The sequence below is a fragment of the Magnolia sinica genome, chromosome 15 (assembly GCF_029962835.1).
Source record: "Magnolia sinica isolate HGM2019 chromosome 15, MsV1, whole genome shotgun sequence".
Taxonomy (NCBI): domain Eukaryota; kingdom Viridiplantae; phylum Streptophyta; class Magnoliopsida; order Magnoliales; family Magnoliaceae; genus Magnolia; species Magnolia sinica.
The window spans coordinates 18,543,743-18,568,718 of NC_080587.1; the positions used below are offsets into that span (position 1 = coordinate 18,543,743).

At 41.7% G+C, this 24,976-nt stretch overlaps 1 protein-coding gene and 1 non-coding gene across 2 annotated transcripts; both read left to right on the forward strand.

Annotated features, from left to right (window-relative positions):
* Nucleotides 1–416: 416 nt before the first annotated feature.
* On the forward strand, nucleotides 417–523 carry LOC131228426 (small nucleolar RNA R71). Its single transcript, XR_009162929.1, has one exon. It is a non-coding gene; the product is annotated as a small nucleolar RNA R71 (small nucleolar RNA).
* Nucleotides 524–20,833: 20,310 nt separating this feature from the next.
* LOC131227703 (cytochrome P450 98A2-like) lies at nucleotides 20,834–24,538 on the forward strand. The gene is made up of 3 exons (XM_058223503.1): nucleotides 20,834–21,324; nucleotides 22,516–22,777; nucleotides 23,963–24,538. Exons 1-3 carry the CDS (start codon nucleotides 21,037–21,039, stop codon nucleotides 24,343–24,345), a joined length of 933 nt encoding a protein of 310 aa, XP_058079486.1. The 5' UTR covers nucleotides 20,834–21,036; the 3' UTR covers nucleotides 24,346–24,538.
* The last annotated feature ends 438 nt before the right edge of the window (nucleotides 24,539–24,976 follow it).

The window sequence follows — 24,976 nt, forward strand, 5'->3', positions numbered from 1 at the left end:
TGTTTACGGCATTGGCTTGTTCATTCAACACTCCTCGAAAGGCAGGTATTGTAGGACAATTTTCAGTTGTATGAATGTTGCAATCACAGATGCCGCAAACAATTTCATTGACCTTATCCTTCTTTCCTTCCATGGCCTCAACTTTCCTTATGAGCGTAGTCACTTTACACTTGAGATCATCCTCTTCTTTCAAGAGATATAATCCACCTTTCTCCTTTAATTGAGTCGGCCTAGACGTGGTGTTCGCCATTGGGTAATAGTCCCATGATTGTGTTTTTTCAACGAGACTATCGAGGTAATCCCATACCTCGCCAACATCTTTATTAATGAACTCTCCATTACACATTGTCTCGACCATTTGGCGCATGGAAGATGTCAGTCCATCATAGAAAAAATTTGTAATGCGCCACGTTTCAAATCCGTGTTGTGGGCATGAACTGACCAAATCTTTGAACCTTTCCCAACATTGGAAGAATGTTTCATCTTCCTTTTGGGCAAAGTTCATGATCACTTTTCTGAGGGTAATCGTTTTATGATGTGGGAAGAATTTTTTTATGAATTCCCTCTGCATGTCGTTCCATGTGCCAATGGATCTAGGACGCAGTGAATGTAACCACGTCTTAGCTTTCTCTTTTAAGGAAAAAGGAAAGAGTTTCAGCCTAATTGTATCCTCAGATACATTAGGAAAACATAATGTAGCTATAATCTCATCGAACTCTTTCAAATGTAAATATGGACTCTCTGATTCAAGTCCATGGAATTTGGGAAGGAGTTGGATAACTCCTGGCTTGATGTCCATTTGTCCTGTGTTTTCAGGAAAAATCATGCATGAGGGCATACTCACTCCCGCCGGTTGTAGATAATCTCGTAAAGTACGAGGCGGGGCTCATCTTGGGTATCCTCCACCCTGGGTGGAAGTAGAGGAGGTTGGTCTTCAGCCATAATTAACTCCGGGGATTTCGAGCGGTGTCTAGTCTGCGATGGATAGTCAACCCCTCAACCAATCCTCCTTCAGTCAAGAGACGTCGAGTGTCGTCACGGGCCCACTTGGGCATGAAAACACTCGCAGCCCTCAATTAAAAACCTAATCCTAAGAAAGGGAAAGAAAATCTAGAAAGAAAGAGAGAGTTGGAAAGAAATTACCAAATTGGAGTCCTAAGTTAAAAACCTGCAAAATAAAACAAAAATAAGTTAGATTCTAAAAAGAGAAGAATGATCCTTTAAAAGAAAAATAACAGTAAATTAATTTCTAAAAGAAGGTATTCTTAAAAGAAAGTGGAAATTTCTAAAGTAAATTAGGGAAGATCTAAACTAGAAAGTAAATTATTAAAAGAGAACTGAAAAATAGAAAGTAGGGAAGGAGCTTACCGAATTAGAAATTTCTATCTTAAAGGCCTACAAAATAGGAATTCCGGCGATCCGCGATCTGTTATCGGTGTTTGCGCACTATCCTGAATCATGTCCCGTATTCCAGAATCGGCTCGACCCGAGACTTGTACCGTTGCGACCGCGCCGTCACCGCGGTCCTGATGCCGCATATTACGTGCTGAGGTGATACCCGGGCCAGGAGATATGGGCCTGCGTTCAGTTCGAGAAAAACGCCGCGTGTTGCAAATACCGAGAGAATCTCTACGATACATCACATCAATCCATCATTTCACAAGTCAAGTACACCACCCATGCTCCATGCCACCTCACCCCTCACAAGTCAACTCTCTCTCTCTCCACCCATACTTTTTTACACCATTTTCAAACTAACCCATACCTCCCCTTTCTCATCTCTTACAACAACCATACTTTATCAATCCATCCCATCCTTTCTCTCTTTCATTTTTTCTTTCTCCATTTTACAAACAAGCAACCCAACGTCCATGAGAGCTTCCCATGAGAGAGTTAGTGTGGCCCACCTTCCTACCACCCAATCCCACCATCCTAAGTCCATCTCAACCGTTGAAACTCATCCATTGGAGCTCTAGGATGCCTTGGCGGAAGAAGGAGGAGAAGATCATAGGTGGGTGATCTCATTTGTTATTTTTTTTTTGATGATTTGAGGGCCCACATATGGTGGGACCCACCTTGATGTATGCATTATTTAAAGAGGGACCCATAGTGGCGGGGTCCCTCCGCTACCCACGTTCCTCCTCCCGATCTCTCTCTCTCTTTCTCTTTTTGTTGGTGATGATGTGGCCCACCATGATTTTATCCGCGTTGTCCCATTTGTGGGGCCCACCTCGTTGACATCCAGGCAGCGGCCCACCATGATTATTTTATCCACGCTGCCCGTTTAGCAGGGCCAACCGGCTGGCCATCTAACAGCAGCCCTTGCTGCCCGTCGATGACCACCTGGACGAAGGGACAATACAAAAATCAGCTCTATTTAAAGCTGGTGGATTCCACGTGTGTGGATCCACCTGATGCGTGTCTTTTATCCATGCCATTCACCGTCCATTCTGCTGGACGGTGGGGCCTTGGCCCTGATGTGGTGACTGTTCACATGGGACTTGACCCACCTTGATGTCCATGTATGAGATCCAAATCGTCCACCACATAGCAGCAGCTGCTGTTTGGCGTCAACGAGTGTTTTGGTCCCCACCATCTCCACCTGCTCCACTGGCATCAGCGAGTCTGTGGGCCACCATGAGGTATGGATTTTATCCTAACCGCCCGTCCCTTGCTGGGACGTGAACCCCACCCACGTGGTCCCGCTTTGATGCTGCATTTATCTGCACCGTCCAGTGCAAAGGCCTGGACGGTGAAGATCCACCTTGATGCATGACGCTATCGACCGTGCAATATAGCTGGACGGAATGACTGGTGTATGGCCCTGATTGAGGGTATGATCATTTTTATCCAAGCCGTTCATCCGTGTGGGGCCCACACAATGCATATGTTTCATATCCTCACCGTCCATTGCTTGGACGGTGGGTACCCATCCCACACGTGGGCCTACGTTAATGCCCATGCCTTGCATCCAGTTCATCCATCCAGGACGCTGGATGTAGGCTGGTTGTTTTAAAATATAATATATTTATAAAATAATATATAAAGTACATGATATAACATGTACGTTATATAGAAAAAGGGAAGGAGTGGGTGTTTGGACCCACCGCTGACGTGTGCATTGTATGCAACCGTCCACCCCTGGACGGTGCTGGATGGACCGCACCTGATGTGTGGATCTCATCCACACCGTCCAACAATCTGGACGGATGGGATGAGCCCACCGTGATGTATGTTTGTAACCCCATGCCGTCTATCTATCTGGTGGGACCCACCATCGCTGGACGGTCAGCGCGCCACCTCTGATGGGTATTTTCCATCCAAACTGCCCATCCACTTGGTGGATTCAGAACCGTCCATCTGCTGGACAGTCAGCACCCCACCCCTAATGTAAGCATTACATCCAAACCGTCCATTCATTTGGTGAGATCGTCATAAGGCTCGAGTCTAAATGAGATCCACATATCAGGTGGACCACATTGCAGGAAACAATGGAGGGATGAACATCTACCATTGAAACCCCTTTGGGAGGACAGGAGTTTTGGATCAGTAAGAAACTTGTTTTCCACTTAATCCAGGTCCTTGTGGCCTTATGAACAGACTGGATGGAAAATGATCGTAATGGTGGGCATAGTAATTTTTAACAGTGGAAATCATTATCTCCATTATTATCTGTAGTATGGTCCAGATGATCTTTGGATATGATTCATTTTGGGTAATGCCTTATAATAATAATAAAATACATATACATACATGGTGTGTGAAGACCCACCTTGATGTAATGTACATAAGGCCCATTGTGATAAGGCCCATCATGATGTATCTTTGGCCCATGAACGGGGCCCGCCTGTTGTGTATTTATGGCCCATTGGTGCGGCCCATTGATGTGGCCCATTCGATGTACATTGAGGCCCATGGGTCGTAACACATTGTAATGTAATTGAGGCCTAGGTGATGTGGCCCATTCGATGTACATTGAGGCCCATGGGTCGTAACCCATTGTAATGTAATTGAGGCCTAGGGATTGTGGCCCTTGGTGATGTATATTAGGCCCGTGTATGCGGCCCACCGTGATGTATGTATGCCGTCCAATTGTGTGGCCCGCCGTGATGTATGCATTGTATATCTATACCGTCCATTTGTGCGACCCACGGTGATGTATTTGCGGCCCATATGATGGGGCCCAATGTGATATATTTGTATTGATGAGGCCTAAGGTGATGTATTCATGGCCCATATGATGAGGCCCATTGTGATATGTATTAGGCTCATGGATTGTGGCTCGTGTGATATATCTGAGGCCCATGTGTAGGGCTCACCTGTCGTGTATCTATGGCCCATTTAGTGAGGCCCATTGTGGTGTGCATTGGGCCGTGGGACAAGGCCCATTGTGATGTATTTCTGGCCGTATATGTGGCCCAATATGATATTTGAGCGGTCCACTCTATGTATACGAGACCCAATATGAGGTATATCTGACTCATGTGTTAGGGCCCGATGTGATGAATTTATGACCGATGTGTCGAGGCCCGACGTAATGCATATGTGGTCCTTGTGTGAGGCCATGGGCCCATTATACGTTTGACTCTATGTGGGCCACTCCTTGGGAGCAATGTTGGTTAAATGGCCACATTGATGGACAATGATGGTTTAATGTCCACGTTGTGACCTTCCCTTAGCCCTTGTTCGGCCCTTTCGAGGCCGATTATCGACGCCGATTCTGATTATCGATCGATTTCGATTGTCGTGACCGATTCGTCGACTCTGACCGATTTGCCGATTCGATTATCGATCGATTAGATTGTCATGATCAATTGTCAATTTTCGATTGACATGGTAGTTTTGGTCGATTATTGATAAACCGATTGTCATGCCGATGCGATTAGCGTGGCCGAATTGTTGATTCCCGATTATCGATCGATTTCGATTATCGTGACGATTGCCGATTCTGATTGACCCGATTTGCCGATTCGATTATCGATCGATTTCGATTATCGTGACCGATTGTCGATTGACATGGTAGTTTCGATTCGATTATTGATAAACCCCGATTTCATGACCGATATCGATTAGCGTGGCCGAATTGTTGATTCGATTATCGATCGATTTCGATTAGTCGTGACCGATTGCCGATTGACATGACTGGTCGAGGTCGATTATCGATCGATTTCGATTGTCGTGATCGATTGTCGATTGACATGACTTATCGATCGATTATTGATCGACCCCGATTGTCATGACCGATCCCGATTGACGTGACCAATTTTTCGATTCTGATTATCGATCAATTCTGATTGTCGTGACCAATTGCCGATTCCGATTGACGAGACCGATTTGCCGATTCTTATTATCAATCGATTTCGATTGTCGTGACCGATTGTCGATTTACGTGACCGATTTGTCGATTCTGACTATCAATCGATCCCGATTGTCGTGACCGATTACTGATTCTGATTGACATGACCGATTTATCGATTCTGATTATCAATCGATTTCGATTGTCGTGACCGATTGTCGATTGTCAAGGCCGAGTATCGAGGCCGGTTCCGAGTGTCAAACCTGATTGTTAAGGCCGATTTCGATTGCCAAGGCCTATTGTTGATGCCTATATGATGCATATACGACCCGTAGTTGAGGCGCATTGTGATGTATTTGAGGCCCATGGGCAAGGCCCATTGTGATACATTCAAGGCCCTCGTATGAAGGTCGATGTGATGTGTGTGAGGCCCATAAGAGATGTGTATTGGGCCATTGTGTGGGGCCGTGGGCCCATTATATGTTTGGCTCTATGTGAGCTATTCCTTGTGGACAATGTTGGTTAAATGTCCACATTGTCGAGGCCGATCGTTGGCACCTATTATGAGTATGTGACAGCATAACATCATCATACATGCCCATACGCATCATCTGCATGTTTGTTATGAGATGTGGTTGACCATTGCATATGTCATTGGGCAGATTGTTATGAGACTCCCTGATAAGCGGAGGCTATTTCACATGAGCGCATGGTATGTGCAGGATTGATGCATGACTGGATTGTATGGCTCATGCATCTTGCATTGTGATTACTGTACGCCCTAGTGACATCAGGGTCGTAGCCTCCACAGGTATTTCGTGGATGGCCAGATGGGACACCGGAAATCTGTTCTACATGGGGTGCTATAGATATCCCTGAGTGAAAGTCCCTAAACCCTCTTGGTTCCAGAGGTTGCTCCAACGTCTAGACCGAGTGGATGCATGAGCGCATAAGGGCCGTATACCATTAGGCCGCGTCTCCCACTGTGTCGTGGTCGGTTGGAAGGGGGTGCGGCCTTACACGAGAGGAGGGGCAATGCTGAGTGAGTCGGCCGGCTCGAGGAATTGGCGTCTCGCTATCGGCCACTGAGTCGAAGCTGATATTGGCGAGCGGATAGTGAGGTCTCTTCATCACCTTGTTGCGCGCGATGGGGCGGCAATGCAGTTTGGAGTGTAATAGACCGCGGTGATTTCCTAGAGGAACCGTATCGATATGTGGACTTATTGAGCGGGAATTGCATAATCATTCATTCATTCATTCACTATCCACTCGGGTTGGTGGTGTGCAACTATTTGTTACGTGTGCCTTCGCAATGGCTAGGATTTCGGTTGGGGCGCGCGACTAACCTGAGATCGGGAGTTTACCACATTGAGTTTGACTATCCAAATTTAGGTATGGGACTGGTTTGAATAGAAGTCCCTTGTGATGGACCCCATAGCCTGCGATACTACGTACTATCATCCCGACTTCACACTCTAGTATGGTCATTCCATTCGCACCGCATATTGCATAACATTCGCGGCATACAGCATTTTGGGCTATTGTGTCTCTGCATTTATATGGTTTAGGTACGGTTAACGCTATTTGTGTTACTCATTAGGAATGTATATTGTTTTGCATCCTCTGCATTTGATATTTGGCTATTTATGATTCCTCATTTGCATAGTAGTTCTATATTGTGTATCCTGACATTGATTGACTCATGGACTTGTCTATATTTTTGCTTACTCTGTTATCGTATGATCTTATCAATATTCCTGCTTACTCTGATAATTTATAATCTTATCAATATTTCTACTTATTCTGATATTGTATGATTTATGGATTACCGATATTTCTGGTCTTATATGATGATGTCATTATGTTGAATACTTGGCACTTACCTTGTACACACACTTACACCACCCTCCAAGCTTTCTATAAGCTTATGCACGATAGATGCGTGCTAGTGATGTTAGGTTACAGCAGTGTTGAGCTTAGAGCGTGCGGCGGTCTTCTGGAGCTTTGATTTATTTTATATATGTTTTTCCCTTTCAGTATTGTACTCAAACGATTATATTAGTGGATATATAATAATGATGTTGCTTTTGTGATTTGGGTAATCTTGTGGTTATGCTCATTACGAGATAAATGTACATTGAAAAAATCCTCCTTGTAGGATCCCAGGATTGGAATCTGGCGTATATACGGTGGAAGCCGAGAATGAGGTACTACGGAGGCTGTCACACAAACAAATGCACATATGTGAACTCAGGACAGGTCTCACATTACCGAATTAGAAATTTCTATCTTAAAGGCCTACAAAATAGGAAGGTTAGTTTCTAAACAAAAATTCTAAAAATAAATTAGGAGATAAATTAGATTTTAAAAGAGTTAAATTAGAAAGTTACTAAAATAAGAATAGAAAGTTAATTTCTAAAAAGGGAAAGAAATAACCTAATTTCTAAAAATAAACTATTTCCTACAAAAGGGAGGATACTAGAGTTAGAAAATTTCTAAGATTTAAACCTTAATTCTAAAAACAGAAAAAGTAGAGAAATTAGGAAGGAATTACCAATTTAAGAACTTATGTCAGGATCCTACAAAACAGGAAAACAGGTTAAGTTCTAAAAATAGAATAAAATAAAATAAAAACTTCTATCCTAAAGTAAGTAAAATCCTAATCCTAACATAATTAATTTCAGAGAATCGTAACCGTCAGTCCCCGGCAACGGCGCCAAAAACTTGTTCACTCCCCAAGTATAGGGTTGTGATGTAGTAATAAACTCGGTAAGACCGAGGTCGAATCCACAGGGACTGATACCTGTACGTTATCTGAAACCAAGTAGAACTAGAACTAGACTAAGATGTGATCTAAACAAAAATAGAATTTAAGGAATAATTGTGGAATAATTATCTAAAACTTTAAGGAATTCAGAGGAAGAAAAAAAACTAGGGATTCAGAGGATCCACTTGTAGGGATCAGGGAGATCTTATGCCTGCTTCAAAAATCATGGAAATTAACTAGACTTCCTTTGATATAGTTTTCAAGAGGTGAAAGGTATATGAATTAGAATGGATTCCATCATCTAACCATGCCCAGGAGACAAAGCAAACAACAGGATTAAACTAATTACCAACCAATCAACAATGCATGAGGATCAGAAAAGGTACTGTCATCCTACCATGCCCATGGAGCAATGATGAACAACAGGGCTTCCTGACTTCATAAACATAAAAAGGGGAAGAAAATATTCAAAGCCATTGCAAACCCATTGTAATTTCAGTCACAACAGACCATAAAAGACTAAAAAAATATTCCTTTAATAATCAACTAAATCAAATTCAGTTCATGAATTGAAAGACATACAATAAAATCTCCCATCTCGCTACAGGCTTCACCTCTTAGCCCTAGCTAAGAGGTTTAGCCGAGCATGATATGGGCTAAATTCCAATTAAAAAGAAGAAGAAGAAAAAGAAAAAGAAGAAGAAGAAACGGAAGAAGAAAAACCACCTTGCTTCCGACGTGCGGCAACTATTGAATCGTGCTGGAGGTAGCGTATTCTCCACCCGTGCCGTTATACACTACTTGCCTTCGTGAGTGTCACCTCGTCCCTACCACGTGTCTACTATTTAATCGGCTCCCTTTCTCCTCACGTCCCTCCAAAAACTCCTTCCTTCCTATTCAAAAGAATCTCCCCCGGCTCCCGTTTCTCTCTTTCTCCCTTGCTTATATGGTGGTCTCAACCTTCCTCGGCTAGGAGTGCGTAAGACAATGCGGAATGGTTACCGCAAAATCGTTTCGCAACCAGTTTGCAGGTTTCGGGATTCCTTACGCAACATACCAAGCTGCGACTGAACTTTTTGGATTGCTGATTCCTTCAGTCGAAATTTCGGCGACATTGCCAGGATCATGGCTGACCTGCGCTCCTACTAGATGGATCAGATCAACCATCTGATCAACATGGGTGGACCACATCGTCCCAGATTTTTCGGATCTAGTGAACAGAGGCGCGCACATCCGAGCGCTGTACTGCTGGTGGGGCCCACTTCACTGCTGGTTCGAGGGATCCATGACGTCCACTGTATTTTACTCACAAAACCGTTCGGATATGGTCGGTTTTGGATCGACGCTGAAGCGGCCCACCTGATTTTCCATATCACCGTTCAACCTGCGTTTGAATGGTATTATCCTGTGTATGCAAGTATCGATTTGGAAAAGCCTCATGTGTATGTTCGGTTTGACCTTCTGAAACAAATGGACGGTCCGGATGAGGTTTATCTGCGATGATGATGGCCCACCTGAAGTCACCCGCAACTCCCTGTTGCGAACAGAGACGATTTCCGTTTCCTTTTATAAGGTCGGTCAAAACTGACTTTGACCGCTCTTGATGGTCCGGTGCACAGCGGGTGTACACTGGCTGTGCACATTCGCCTTTTGAAGTGAGGTCTATCTTGATGTTTGTGGGAAATCGGATCCACTCGTCCCTTTTCTCATCTCATTTAATGGATAGAGTCCAAGTTTGAAGCATATCTGAATATCAGGTGGGCCTCAGATCAGTAATTCGTGGGCTGATCTGACCGTTGGACCACTTTCAGAGGGATCCAATGGCTGAAATTTTACGTGTACGGTTCATTTATGGTCCTCAGGCCACATATGGAGTTTTGAACTGATCAGATGGTGGGAACCCTATGATCTTGCATTCTGGACACTTTTTCAGGCCACTTGAGCTTCAATTTCTCAGGTTTTCTTGGATCCTTGGCGTGCAAATCTGTCGATCTTGGTCTCCTAGGGTCCGTCGCTTGCCTTGGTGCCTTCAGATTGTTAAATCCATGCTTTTAGTATCCTTTCCCAGTCCAAGCTCGCAATTCCACCTTGCAACAGAAACATGATGAAAATGAGCTATTAAACGGTGCCATGTTCATAAATCTAGGCAATAACTGGGTCTGATATGCAATATTTGACCCTCAACACAACCCCCAACCAGCATTTTGCTAGTCCCGAGCAAAGTATGCGAAAAATAAGTTTAGAATTATAAGACAATTTTTACAAACTCAAAAGAGTTATGAAAAACAATTCAGATACTTGAATTCTAAGATTCATGAATGTTGGCATTACTTTCTCCTGAAAACAAGCTCATGGTAAACTTTGTAATCAAGCTCAAATATTAATCCATTAATTAGAATGATTCTAAATATTGAGTTCCATGGATGTAAAGTCTAATCTTGACTTATCATTAAGATTCACCTCTCTATTTAACGATATTACCGGAGACCAATAAGAGAATTCACGGTAATCCAACTTTGCCTTACACATTATCTCTTTATTCTTTTAATTTTTGACTTTTCCATTAGAAGTAACGCTAAGAAGAAGAATCAAACCTCACCTATAGGGAGCAAACCTAAGGTAAAGACTGTACACCCAACTCCTTTTCAAATATCATCCATGGGGAATCAAACCTTCACCTGTAGGGAGCAGACCTATGGTGAAAACCATTCGCCCAATCTTTTCAATTTCTCAAGTTGGTTCCTTTCAAGCTTAGTGATCACCAAATTAATCGAATGAAACCTTAATGCGTAAGCGAGATGTGACATGTAAAATTATAATTCAATCAATGTTTAAAACTTCTAATCATGGATTAATAGTTCAAACTCTGAATCCATGAGTCATAAATTACCAACACCATGTATTCTGTAATTCCAAGTGTCCTAGATGGCCATCAAAATCACTTCGAATTCATACGAAATTCCATCAAAATTTTCACAATGAAACATGATTAAAATGAGTTATTAAACGGTGCCATGTTCATAAATCTAGGCAATAATTGGGTCCGATATGCAATATTTGACCCTCAACATGGTGCTCTTAGCACTCGTTTGAGACACATTTGAGCCTCATCTTGTGAGTATTCACACTTTTGGCATGTTTTGCGCGTGGGATTGACTAAATTGATGTCCATACTCGTCAATTGACGGACTAGAGGAAGATAGGATCATTTTACACGGTCAAAGGTGCCTACGGGGTGAACTACGATGGTCGGTTTCGAGTCGAATCCAACGACTGACGAAACTGAAAATCCTATAACCATTTTTACGTTTTATTGCACCCTCCTAAGTCAAAGTATGTCAGTGGGCGTCGTGTGACTATAACCTAGGTCCAGTTTAATCCAAATCATGCTCGATACCAACTTGTAACGCCTCCTGAAAATCGAGGTCGTGCATAAACTCGACTCTCGAGTTCCAATGCATCACTTATGCAACATAGATAATGATGAGTAAATGTTGTCCGTATTAGTGCGTTAAACATGAGTGGGATTATACCAAAATAACATATCATACTCTAGAGACAATTAAATTATGCAAGCGGAAGACTGTGATAGATATATGAAATATATAAACCTGTTGTAAGTCTCCAGTGTGACATGTTACAGGTTAAATATATATATGTATACTCCAAAAATAAACAAAATGAATATACATGGGTGTTCCAAAAGTGTAAGAAAAATGACAAGTGTAATGGGGTCTAATCAGTATCCCTGTAACCCCATCGATCAGAACACGGTCTACATAGACCCGCTTGATTAGCCGCATATAGGAGAAATCCTCCTCATCGTCGTAGAAGTCTGGCTCGGCCTCATACGTTGTGCCAGAATCTGCATCTAAGACAGAGTCTGGTTGGTGTTTAAAACACCGTCCCAGAATGTGGGAGTGAGTGATCAACTCAGTGAAACTATGAATCAAAGGTTAACATGTTATAAATTTAATCAAGCAGTAATGATAAAGCAGTACAACCATAAGGTCCTAAGTACTCTTATTAATGCAAGGATGGTATGTATTAATGATGCATGCCCTCGCCTACACTCCCTCTTGCGACAACATCTTACGATCGCGGCATGCACCCCTTCCTCTGTGCACTTCCTCGCCAAAGCACCGTGCAATGCGATGCATGGTCGTGTTAGCCAAGTTCTTAATTAGACATATTCATACAGCAGGATTGGGAAGCTAAGGCACCTCCCTTTATATCATAACCCAAACATTGATCCATCTAGGGTCGTCAATCCTAGTAGTCACATACGATAGATGGTTTCCAGGTCGCTACGGAGAGGCTCGTCACCATCAGCGTAGGCCTGGTTTATACTCTAGTTTACTACGGAAAGGCTCGTCACCTCAACGCAGTTTCTAGTGTATGCTCGAGGTCACTACGGGCTCGTCACCTGATCGTAGGCCGACAGCTCGAATACAGTGTCTCATACCACCGTATTCGGCTCACGAGTTTGGGTTGCTCACTGGTCACTACGGGGAGGCTCGTCACCCCAGCGTAGGCCGACAGCACGACCACGGTGTCCCATACCACCATGCCCGGCTCATGAGTCTTAGCGGATCGAGGTACCAAGGTTAAACGGGTTTTTCACTGGTGAGTTTGGTACCTTAGATTCAAGCAGTAGCGTCCATACATGGTGAACATACATCAGGTCAACCGGGTTACTTGACAAGCTCGACTGGTATGAGCATACGTCTAGCTGATTGATATGGAGCATGTAAGCACTCTGTGTGGCCTAACCACTGTCGACTAGCAGCGTACAACTCGGATTCATCGGGCGTGTCTATCATGGTTAAACAGTTTAACCACCGTTCACAGACAATTACCGATTGCCTGGACTACATTGTAACCCCAATTACATTACAAACAATAGCATTCACATATAGTAATCCAAAATAGCACGTAACAACAGAAATTAGATATAAATCTTACTTGAGCAATTTAACAAACACATACTATAGATATTATCATACATAGACATTTCATCCATACATCACATAATAGTGAGATAGGTTATATAAAGGATATTATAACCATAGTTAAAGGAATTGAGAATCCCATCTCAACACCCTCATTACATGCATTTAAACATGTTTTTTCCATTCAGGCATTTTTATCAAACACTTAGGCTACATGTATCATATACATGTAGTAAGGTAGTTATAACAGGTATTATAGCAAATCTCCTTACAAAGGGTTCACCATACGTACAACGATCATAAGTTTTCAGTCAATAAACATGGTAAACATAAATCACAATTCCATACTCATTCACACATTTCAACAAACACATGGAATGCATTATAAATCAACATAGTTTATATATATACACAATACACGGAAACCCTCGTATCTAAGCACATGTGATAGCAATCAAGCCAGTCATAAATCATTACTGACATTGAAAGCCTTTAAAACCATAACCTAAATGTTTATAGTCCGCACCTTTCACCGGTAGACTCGTAACAAACTCAGTTTAAACACTAAGTCCTCGCCTACGGCAAAACGGTAACTTATAGCATGGAATAGGTTAGCTACTTCAGCATTCACTCTACTTGTATCCCTAAAACAGATTAGGGTTAGGATTTCTTACCTACAAACAGAATCGGAATCACCGGAATAGCGATACAAACGAGGTGGTAAAGCACGTTGAGCGGTAGGGAAAGATCCCAAGAACAATCTCCCACTTCCTCTCACACTTTCTCTCTCTTTCCTTCTCTCTTTGTTCTCTTCTCTCTCTTAGTGTTGCAAAATCGTATGTGAAGGGAGAGAGAGGGTTTAAGGCCCTTATATAGGCCCAGAAGTGATGTCAATGGCCCTAGGGCCATAGTATACTTAAGTTATAGCCAAAAGGCATCTCATCTGGAGGCCCATTACCTGTCTATGTAATGGAGTATGTTCCCTGACCATGGATCTAAGCCAAGTTAAGGTTTTGGTCTGATTGAATTTGTGGATCGACCGTGGAGGACCCGTATCAGTTCAACTGTAATCGTCACTCGATCAGGGCCACAAGTACACTGACCTGTGCAGAAAAATTTTCCTGATCCAAGGGTATAGTTTGGTCAGAATCTGACGGTCTGAAACTTTCAATTTCACCTGCAAGAGAATAGTCCAAATCACTTAAGTTCTGGTTCATTTTCTAAAGGTATTCGCGTTTCTCACACACTTTGCTCCAGGCTCAAATTGTGCATTTCTAGATAATATTTGGGCTTGGTTTCCGAGGTGGTTGTCAAGTCCAGGAAAGCGGTCATAACCGTATAGTTTTGGGGTAATCGGACTTTCGACGCGCGGTCCAGGTCCGATACGGAGTTTCAAAGTGCTCCCAAGAGCAATTGGGTTTTGAGATGGATCTTAAGTTTTTAGGTAATATAGCGTTAACGGTTCTACTTGTTTTGGGTCTTACAGATCGTATTTAAAGTGATTAGTGCTAATTTCACAGGTAATCTAGTTTAACACTTAGTTAATTCTCTTTTAATTCCTAAATGATTTGGTCCTTAGTGATTTTTGCCTAAGGTGGTACTCGGGTCTTTGTACGGATTTTTAATAAATCATTATTGTTCCTACAGGTGGTGCTTGTTGGAGCTTAAACCAACGGTCGAAGAAGAAGAGACTGAGGTTGTTAAAACCGTACATACAACATTTTGCAGTACTAAAGCCATGCGTATGGTGCCACCACATTAATAACAAAAAGACATATTACTAGAAAGAAGCTAGAGAGAAGAGAAGTCAGAGTAGAAGTGGAAAATGAACTGAAGATGTTTGAGAAGAAGAAGTTGAAGAGGAAGGCAACAGAAGTGGGAGATAGAAGGGAAAAAAGACAGGAAGAAGTTGAGGAAGTAGGAATGAAAGGGAGTGCGGTAAGTAAAATTGAAGCTGAATTTACTGGCTCAATTGAGACACTTGCCAGAAAGGTTTGCACTCAAAATAAGAAATCAAGATTCGTCATAATTTTTTTTTATACTACAGACTTGAGTTCCTTGGCAAAGAAGTACAACAAATGAGAGAGAATATGAAATGTATCAATGGATTTGAAGAGGAAATAAATCGTCTCAAGGAGGAGAATGCTTTTATAAGTGCAGAGGTTGTTAGTGCACTCATTTTTGCACCTTGGTTTGTCAATCACGTGCACCATTGTGTCATGTAGTCAGTTGAGCCTTTGAAAAGTGAAGACCAAAGACACAAGCAGAATAGAAGCATCAAGGAGCACATACAAGTAAAAAAGATGCCTTGGTGATCCTAACCCCTGACCAAAATAACCATATAACCTCTAGATGATCTTGACCTAATAGGAATATTAGTTTAATCATCCCTTAACCTTAGGAGACCAAGAAAAACATGATAAAGAAAGCTAGAAGAGGTACGAATGTGCTATGTAAAAGATGGATCTAATCATTTATAAAAACTTATATAAGCCGACCAAGTGATTTCATATGTTTTAAGCATATCCTCACATGGTTTTAGATGGTATGGCTCACATGAATTTCTGATATAACTCATTTTTTTTTTTTTTGGATATAATATATAATCTAAAGGAGACCTATCAAATGCATGGTGTTGATGTTCCACACACATCATGATGGGCCCACACACCGACCATGAGGTCGACCTCGTAATACCATTTCCCGTGTATGTATATATATATAGAGAGAGAGTGAGAGAGACCTAACTAAGATTCCTCACCGTACAATAATTTAAAGTGACCCCGATTGCCATCTTTTAAACGGGAGCGGATCAGGTGTTGCCCGGTTCACACGTTAGTTGGGTTTCCCTGACCGTGGGGCCCACCTTGTTGATATGTGTTTTACATCAATGCCGTCCATCAATTTTTCAAGAATAGTTAATATATTGTCCCAAAAGTTAAGCAAGTACAAATCTTAGGTGGGCCACACCACAAGAAACAAGTTTATTAATGCTCAGCCCACTGTAATATTGTTTTCTATCCAACCAGTTGATAAGGTCTAACAGTACGAAGGGAAAATACAACGATGATATTTATTCAAAACTTTTATGGCCCACAATAAGTTTTCAATGGTCATTCACCACATTTTTTAGTAGTGTGGTCCAGCTAAGATTGGGGTCAATTTCTCTTCGGGGATCAAGTCATAAAATGAAATAGGAAAATAGCTGAACAGCGTGGATACACTACACATTGATCATGCCGGGCCCATAAGGTTGGCAACACCCTCTCCCCATTACACCTAATCCACTCTCGATCCAGACAGCAATAAACCCTGCGGGGCCACTACAGTTGAGCGATGAAAATGAAAGCGTACAAGGTGTTCCCGTGGTAATGCGTTGATGGGTGTTATTCTTGCCATGGAGCCCACCTTGATGATTTTTTCTTACACTTTAGGTTTTTAATGGTGGATAGTTAATCACCATTGTTTCTTGTGGTGTGGTCCACTCGAGGCTTGGATCTCCTTGATTTTTGGGAACTCATCCTAAAATGGGCCGTAGAAAGGGATGAACGGTGTTGATATATAGTGTTACCCAGCTAACACCTAATCTGCTCCCTCATGGTGTGCACACACCTTGGTGGTGTGTTGAGGTGGCAAAGTTCTATTAGCCGCTCATATCCATACTATTTTTTGATATCATATCAGTGCATGATCCCAAAAACTGAATCCAAACCTCAAGTGGAACGCATCACAGAGAAAGCAGTGGAGATTAAAAGCCAACCACTAAAATTGTTTTAGGGCCACACAAATTTAAGATCAAGCTGATGTTAGTGTTTTCTTTTCATCCATGAATGTTTGACCTTATGAATAGGTTGGAAGGCAAATAAACATCATGGTGGACCCTGGAAAGGTTTCAACAATCTCCATCACTATCTCCACTGCTTTCTATAGTGTGGTACGTTCACTTGAGGTTTGGATCCAACTCATTCTTTTGGCTCATACCTCACATTGATGTGGATATAACACATACGTAATGGTGGGCTCAACTTAGGTAGGTGGTGAATGGTGGGCCACGGAAGTACATCCTAAAAATATCTTGCTAGCAGGATGGCAGCGCACTTCTAACTCTTGAAATTTCAGACATCAAGTGACGAGTGTTGTATAATTTTTTTATTTTTTTTCCTAACTGGTGTAGTCCACTAAGAACTGGATCAAACTAGAACAAGGGCCTAGTAAGTTACACCAGAACAAGGACCTTGCAAGTCGAAACATTTTAGATACGGGTGCTCCAACTCAGTACAAGAACACGGTGTTTTAACCACTCAATCACAATTGAGGTTAATTAGATGCATATCTTCTTTGTTAAGATATGCTCTAATATAATGTAAAACAATCACCTTCTCTAACAAAAAATTGAGCGATTAGAAAATGGTGTAACAATGTATATAAAAGGACTTTAACAAAAATTAAAAATGAAAAGAGATCTGAAATTGTCATATAACATAGAGGTAAATGCAATTAGCCCTTCTAAAGCACAATAATTGAAGAATAACATTACAAGCTCTATGAGATATGTCATCTAATGCCTTTGAGTAAAATCTTCATGAAAAATTCCTTTTTTTTTTTTTTTTTCTTTTCCTTCTAAATAATAATTTTGGCAATGAAATAAAAATCATGAAATTTTTCTTGAAAAACAATAAAGAGAAACAGCTTGTCGTATGCTTTTTAGAAATGGCATTTATATGGAAACACCATTTTCTGTATAAAAAAAATTTCCACAAATTGAAACAGGGTCTAAAGGAAGCTGCTGCTTACTTTCTTCGAGTGCTTACAAGGGAGGGCACTTTTTTGACTGTACTTGTTGTCCTTTACACCAAAGGATGAACGAAAATACCATAAACATCTACATTCTTGTCATTTAAATTAAAGGAAGGGAAAAAAAAAAAAAAAACTACTTAATATAAAATTTACCTCCGGTATCTTTCGAAAATGGTTTTCATGTTTAAAGTAAAATGATTAACGGTCAGTGGGGAAATTTTGAATAATGTAGTGGATAGGATTGTCTAATAGGCAATATATTAAAAAATAAGCCATCAATGATAGGGCCTAGTAAATGGATGGATCCGATTGATACATCCTCCTGCCACGTGTACCGTGGAGAGATGGCTGTAACATATTGCGGATCTACCGTAAATCCATCGGGAAGAATCCATGAATGAATTTTCTTCATTCTTGCATTCATTTCTTAGAGAGATTTTCCGCATAAAAATCTCATTGTTTCTATGTTAACGGACCGGATTTCACAGCTACACCTGTTTAACGCAGCACTTAAAGCATCTAAACTCTGTGAAGCCATCACGTCATGTACTGTGGAGAGATGGCTGTAACATATTGCGGATCTACCTTAAATCCATCGGGAAGAATCCATGAATGAATTTCCTTCATTATGGCATTCATTTCTTAGAGAGATTTTCCGCGTAAAAATCTCGTTGTTTCTATGTTAACGGACCGGATTTCTCAGCTACACCTGTTTAACGCAGCACTTAAACCATCTAAACTCTGTGAAGCCATCACGTCGCGATGTAAATGTAAAATCCACTCCGTCCATCAGCTTTTACCCTTTATTCTGGTAATTGGGGGCTACCTTGGTTTGTATCATTTATCAAATCCGTTAATCAGATGTGACTCAGTAGGATGAAGTGAAGATAGAGACATTATCCTGATGCAAAACTCAGGCGGGCCACACCTCATGAAATTTTAACTGGACGGGCAAGATCGTTGGATTGATTTACAAAATTTACAATCGAAAGTCCTATGCTCATTAATCAGAACCGTTCATCTTGTAGATCAATCCAAGGATGAACTGGACGGGCAAGATCGTTGGATTGATTAAAATGTTCCATCTCAGTAAATACAAGATGAATGGTTCCAACCGAAGCCAGTCGTTCGAGCACTATAATTTCAGGTGTTGGTACGGACTACTTGAAAATTAGGGCTGACTTTTGGTAATGTTTTCTCTCATTATCCTCGATCGCCATTACACGCACATATGTTAGGTAGTGGATTTGATGTTCTGGCTGTGTTTGAAGCTTGATACGCATGCACTTTAAAATTATACACGTGGCACACATTAACTCAAACTAGCCGGACTAGTTTGTGCTGCTTAAGCTACAGGCAAAACCTTCGATTGGTTACACAAACCTAACCTCTTAGTCGTTGACACACATGTTTATTGAAATAGGATCGTTGGATATATTTCATTATCAACCGTCCAATAAACGCCCACCGGCTAGATAATTAAATAATGGGTCATGATAAATCAAATGGTTACAGCTAATTTGGAAGGTTTAATGTGAATTACTTACATGACACGTATGCAATTTAAATAATTTTCAAGTGCATGTGGACCATCCATCACACTCTGCCAAGAGTATCTGAGGTTTTTTTTTTTTTTTAATCACAAGTTGGTCATCCGTAGCGAATGTAATAAGGTGAGGTAGGTGAGCTGCCACCATCCAACTTAGCGAGTTGCCAACATCCAATTTACATTTTTTCTTTTGCACGTTAGTCGATCACCGTCTCCGTATACTAAAAGCCGCCACGCGCACCTTTTTAGACGGCCCATTAAGTCAATTGACCCAGACAGGGCAGGTCGAAACTAATAGACCCGAACTCTGCCCTTGATGATTATGCAAGCCCGACCTAGGACCCGAGTGGGCTAGTGAGGCTGCCAGCAGCCAGGTGGCTACTGGTAGGCCCCACGATGATGTATGTGTTTGATCCACACAGTCCGTCCATTTTTTTCAGATAGTTTTAGCAATGAATTAAAAAATGAGGTGGATATAAATCTCAGGTGGACCACACCATGGGAAAACAGTAGTGGTTGAATGTCTACCGTTAAAAATGTCCTAGAGTTACTGTGATGTTTATTTGACATCTAACCTGTTGATTAGGTCATATAGACTTAGATGAAGGGAAAAAAACAGACATCAGCTTGATCCCAAACTTTTGAGACCCAAGAAGTTTTTAATGGTGGGCGTCCAATCAATACTATTTCATGTGATATGGTCCACTTGAGATTTGGATCTACCTCATGTCAGGGCTTCTTCCATAACATAAAATGATCTGAAAAATGGATGAATGGTGAGGATGAAACACATTTTATGGTGTGGCCCACAAAGCACCAAATAGTAGCCAAACCGCATCCCCTGGGGCGTTGTGTTAAGATGCAGCTGGACATGGATTTAGGTGGGTCCCGCTGTGATGTTTGTGAGAAATTTACTCCGTCCATCCATATTTCTAGATGATGTTACCTTAGGACATGGCCCAAAAATGAAGCAGATCCAAAACTCAAGTGGGCCGCACATTAGGATTAAACGTCCACAATTGAAACATTCGTGCACCAAAGAAGTTTTAGATCAGACTAATATTTTTATATTTTCAGTTCATTACATTAGGAATGAACTTGTGAACAGTATGAATGGAATATATATATGACGGCGGACCCGTTGAGTGTTCAACGGTATGCATTTTCAAACCACTTTTTCCTATCATACGGCCCATTTGAGTTTCAGATCTGCCTTATTTTTAGTCCCACATCGTAACATAATTTGCCAAAACAGTTGAACGGCTGGATTTCTAACAAAAAAGTCAGTGGGCCCCACCTAGCTTCCTAGGGCAGGCAATCCGCGGGGAGCCTGCCGTGAAAAGGGCATAAATGTCATTTCTTCCTGAGGAATTTTTGCTTTCAACCGAGTCACGCTTTGACTCGGAAAACCAAGCTCGATTCCTGTTCAGTCCTGGTTCTCCTGAGTTGACCAGGTTAAGTCTCCAGTCGACTCACCTGGTTTGCAAACTACCTAATATACTATCATATTTTTAAACGGATTTCTACCTATCCAAGAAAGAATTGTGAGGAAAAACTCATTTCTGCAGATAAGTTTGGAAAGAAGGTGGTGGTCAAGAACTATCTCTCAGCAGTAGCATTCAACAACATAACTCGGCTCGCATTCGGAAAGCGCTTCGTGAACTCGGAGGGCATCATGGACGAGCAAGGGATCGAGTTCAAGGCAATAGTCTCAAATGGGTTGAAACTCGGTGCATCGCTCGCTATGGCCGAACACATTCAATGGCTTCGGTGGATGTTCCCACTGGAGGAGGAGGCGTTCGCGAAACATGGGGCCCGCAGGGACCGACTCACCAAAGCTATCATGGATGAACACACGGTCGCACGAGAAAAGAGCGGTGCGAAGCAACATTTCGTCGATGCGTTGTTGACACTCCAGGAGAAGTATGATCTTAGCGAAGACACAATCATTGGACTGCTTTGGGTGCGTAAAACCATCCTTTTAATGCCATTTTTTAATTTTCTGAGAATTTAAATTCATAAGCATCAGATCTCCATTAATCTCGACCACATGTTAGATGAATCACAGGCCTCGACTTTCATTTATCACGTGTCCTAACTATTCAATGAATGGTGGTCCATTTCATAGTTTTAAAACATGAAAACTCGACTTGTGACTCGAAAACTCAGGGGTGTTGTGCTGAGTTGAGTTGAGTTTTATTGGGTTTTTGCCAATTTTCGAGTTGAGTTGAGTTTTCACCGAGTCATGACCAGGTACAGTTTTTCTTAGGTCTTGTTGAAAGCTGGTTGAGTCAAATCGATTTTTATTTTTTTATTTTTTATTTTTTCGAATTTTTAACTATTGTCTTCTTTGAAATGCTAGTGGTCCCCACAGTTTAAGGCCACTAATCAGATAATTAAAGACTTTATATCATCTCATTAGTGGAAGTTAGTGCTGAAAGTTGGGCGGGTTCAACCCGACTTGACTTGTGACCGGCCCAACATTGGGTTGGGCTCGGGCAGGATATATCAGGTTCGGTTTCGGGCTTAGCCTACACAAACACCAACCCGATAAAACTTGGGTCTGGCTCGAGGTGAAGTCTCAGGTTGCCCGACCCAACACGAACCCAATCGATATATAAGTTACTTATAAATTATAATTGAGTGCGAATTGTCTGTGTTCAAGGCATAGGAAATTCCACTGCTGTTGGTAGGGCTGTACACAAACCGGGCTAGCTCGATTCGCTCGCTCGATTGCATGCTACACAACACAATTTTTAAAGGAGTAAGTTGTCCTATAGTTTAGCTTGTTTGTTTAGAAAAAAATAAAGTTCTTTATGATAAATAACTACTTATATAATTAATAAAATTATAGGTATAAAAATAAGATGTATATTAAAATATAATAGACTGATATAATAATAGGACCGTTGGATATATTTCATTATCAACCGTTCAATAAACGTCCACTGGCCAGCTAATTAAATAATGGTTCGTGATAAATCAAATGGTAACAGCTAATTTGGATGGTTTAATGTTAAATCAAATGATGAACTTGTACACTGTTTGGTCAGTAAACTTAATACATACACAAACCTTCCTTTCACAATTTATATCACTTGATCAATATAGGTTTTCTTTTAAAAAATTTTTTAATTATTTTTTTTATATGCAGGACATGATCACAGCAGGCATGGACACTACTGCGGTATCAGTTGAGTGGGCCATAGCAGAGCTGATCAAGAACCCAAGAGTACAAGAGAAAGCCCAAGAAGAGTTGGACCGAGTCATCGGGTTCAATCGAGTGATGACTGAGTCAGACTTCCCAAACCTCCCCGACCTGCAATGCGTGGCTAAGGAGGCTCTACGGTTGCACCCACCAACACCCCTCATGCTCCCCCACAAGGCCACTGCCAACGTCAAGATCGGCGGCTACGATTGTTGCAAAAATATTAATTTTAATAAAAATATTTTAATAATAAAATAAAATATAATATAAAAAGTTGTTTTGAAAAACACTTTTCTACGGGTTTTTTGGAATAGTCCCACGTGAAAAAGAGAAGAGAAAAATCTGTAGCTTATATGAAGGATGTGAGTATTATAATATTTACCTACCTAGTCCGTGGACTATGGACCTTGCGTGAACACCCGCACGCGCGCGCTCGGGCTCGGGCTCGGGCTCGGGTTCGGTCTGGGCTCGGCACGGCACGGCACGGCTCGGCTCGGACTCGGACTCGGTCACGGGCTCGGACTCGGGCTCGGTGCGAGGCGTGAGCATGTGAGGCAGTGTGGCTAGAGGCGCTGTGTCGCGGTGCGACTAAGTGGCTATGGCGGTGGCTGGTTATTACAATAGATTAAAGGAGAGAGAGAGATCTCTCGTATAAATAGAGGATCGAAAAGAGCATTGCAAAGATAAATCAGAATAATGAGCCATTAGTGAATGGTCAAGTCAGAATGCATGGCTAGCCCAACTAGAAAACGGCTAGTTGTTGTCTCACAACAATCAGCAGCTTGATGATCCATGCACAACAAAAACGGCCATAAAGCGGCTAGTTTTCCAACAAAGAAATGGCTTAATGGAATTTAAGTCTCTGGACCATAACCCCTAGCCACCATAGCCTATAAAAGGAGGACTGGATGGGTTTCCAAACTATCTCAACTCACTCCAACAAACCCATACGAGACAGCCAACCCCTCTCCACTCATATATTCTAGTGTTTCCAACAGCAACATAGTAAGGCTTAAACCTTAGCTTGAAGAAGCAGCACGGTGTGGTCTAGAAGCAGTTCAACCGAACCGAGAAGATTTGAACCCGACTGCGAAGTTTTTCTCTTCTTTTCTTCTTCTTTTGGGATTTTTTCCTTTATACTATAATAAGAAAGTGTGTAATTGAGTTCCATTTGGTGGGCCTTCGTGTTTGTTGAATGCGGACCCACACCAGGCTCGTCGTATCCTAGAAGCTATTTGCTGGGAACCTATCAGGATACTCAATTCACTTGAGTAGGGGCAAATAACACTTTAAGGACAGTGTGACGTGCTTCAGCCTATCCTGATTTCTAATTATTTTGCACTTTTCGGTTTCCACATTATACGTAAATACATTAATCTGTATAAACTCAAACATGTTCCCAAAGGCTCCAACGTACATGTGAACGTGTGGGCCCTTGCACGTGACCCAGCCATGTGGAAAGATCCACTACAGTTCCGCCCTGAGCGATTCCTTGAGGAGGACATCGACATGAAGGGTCACGATTTTCGGCTACTACCGTTTGGAGCTGGCCGTCAGGTTTGCCCTGGGGCCCAGCTGGGGATCAATCTGGTCCAGTCGATGCTGGGCCACCTCTTGCATCATTTTCAGTGGACCCCACCAGAAGGGGTGAAGGCTGATGAGATTGACATGTCAGAGAACCCAGGGTTGGTTACATTCATGCAGACCCCACTGGAAGCGGTCCCAATCCCACAGCTGCCTGCACAGCTCTACAAACGTGTGGCTGTGGTTATGTGATTTTGGTCTCTTTTTTCTTCTTTTTTTTAGTTCTGTTTTTTGGGTTTTCTACAGATGCTTAAAGATTGTAGTTTTATCAATTTAAAGGGTTTAAGGAGAGAGAATGAAAATAACTGGACTTTGAGAAGGTTTAAAGGATATGGATTTGAATGATTTTCTAAGTGTGAGAAATGATTTGGTGCTTACTGTGCTCTTACTTGGTTGATCTAGACGGTACATTAGGTTGTCCACATATTCAAGAGGCTACCATTTAAAAATCAATACCCAATTGACGATTCTAAACTTTCAATCAGTGGCGTAGAAAATGGATGGTTTTGATCATTTTTAATATGGGCAATTAACAATTTGAGCCATCAATTTGTTGGAGATCATTGTGGATCACTTATTTTTGTACAGATTGTTATTCATTGTTTTAGTTTGATTTTAATCTGACTAATTCAGGGATTGAAGCATTACTCCAATGCTTATGGGTTTGGATTGGTAGGCGGCCCACTACCGAATGATCTTTTAGGCTATTTTGTATCTTTGGAAGGAAAGAAATTCAATAATTTATAATTAGTAATTGGGATATTGAAAAATTGGATTTACTGCAATGTCACCTAGGACGAGAGCTGTGGTGGAAGAAGTTTTT

What these genes read in the sequence shown, in the direction of transcription:
- LOC131227703 (XM_058223503.1), top strand. Translation starts at nt 21,037, where the DNA reads ATGGACGAGCAAGGGATCGAGTTCAAGGCAATAGTCTCAAATGGGTTG. An exon ending in CAATCATTGGACTGCTTTGG is followed by an intron (nt 21,325 to 22,515) that starts GTGCGTAAAACC and finishes TTTTATATGCAG; the next exon opens with GACATGATCACAGCAGGCAT. An exon ending in CGTCAAGATCGGCGGCTACG is followed by an intron (nt 22,778 to 23,962) that starts ATTGTTGCAAAA and finishes ATAAACTCAAAC; the next exon opens with ATGTTCCCAAAGGCTCCAAC.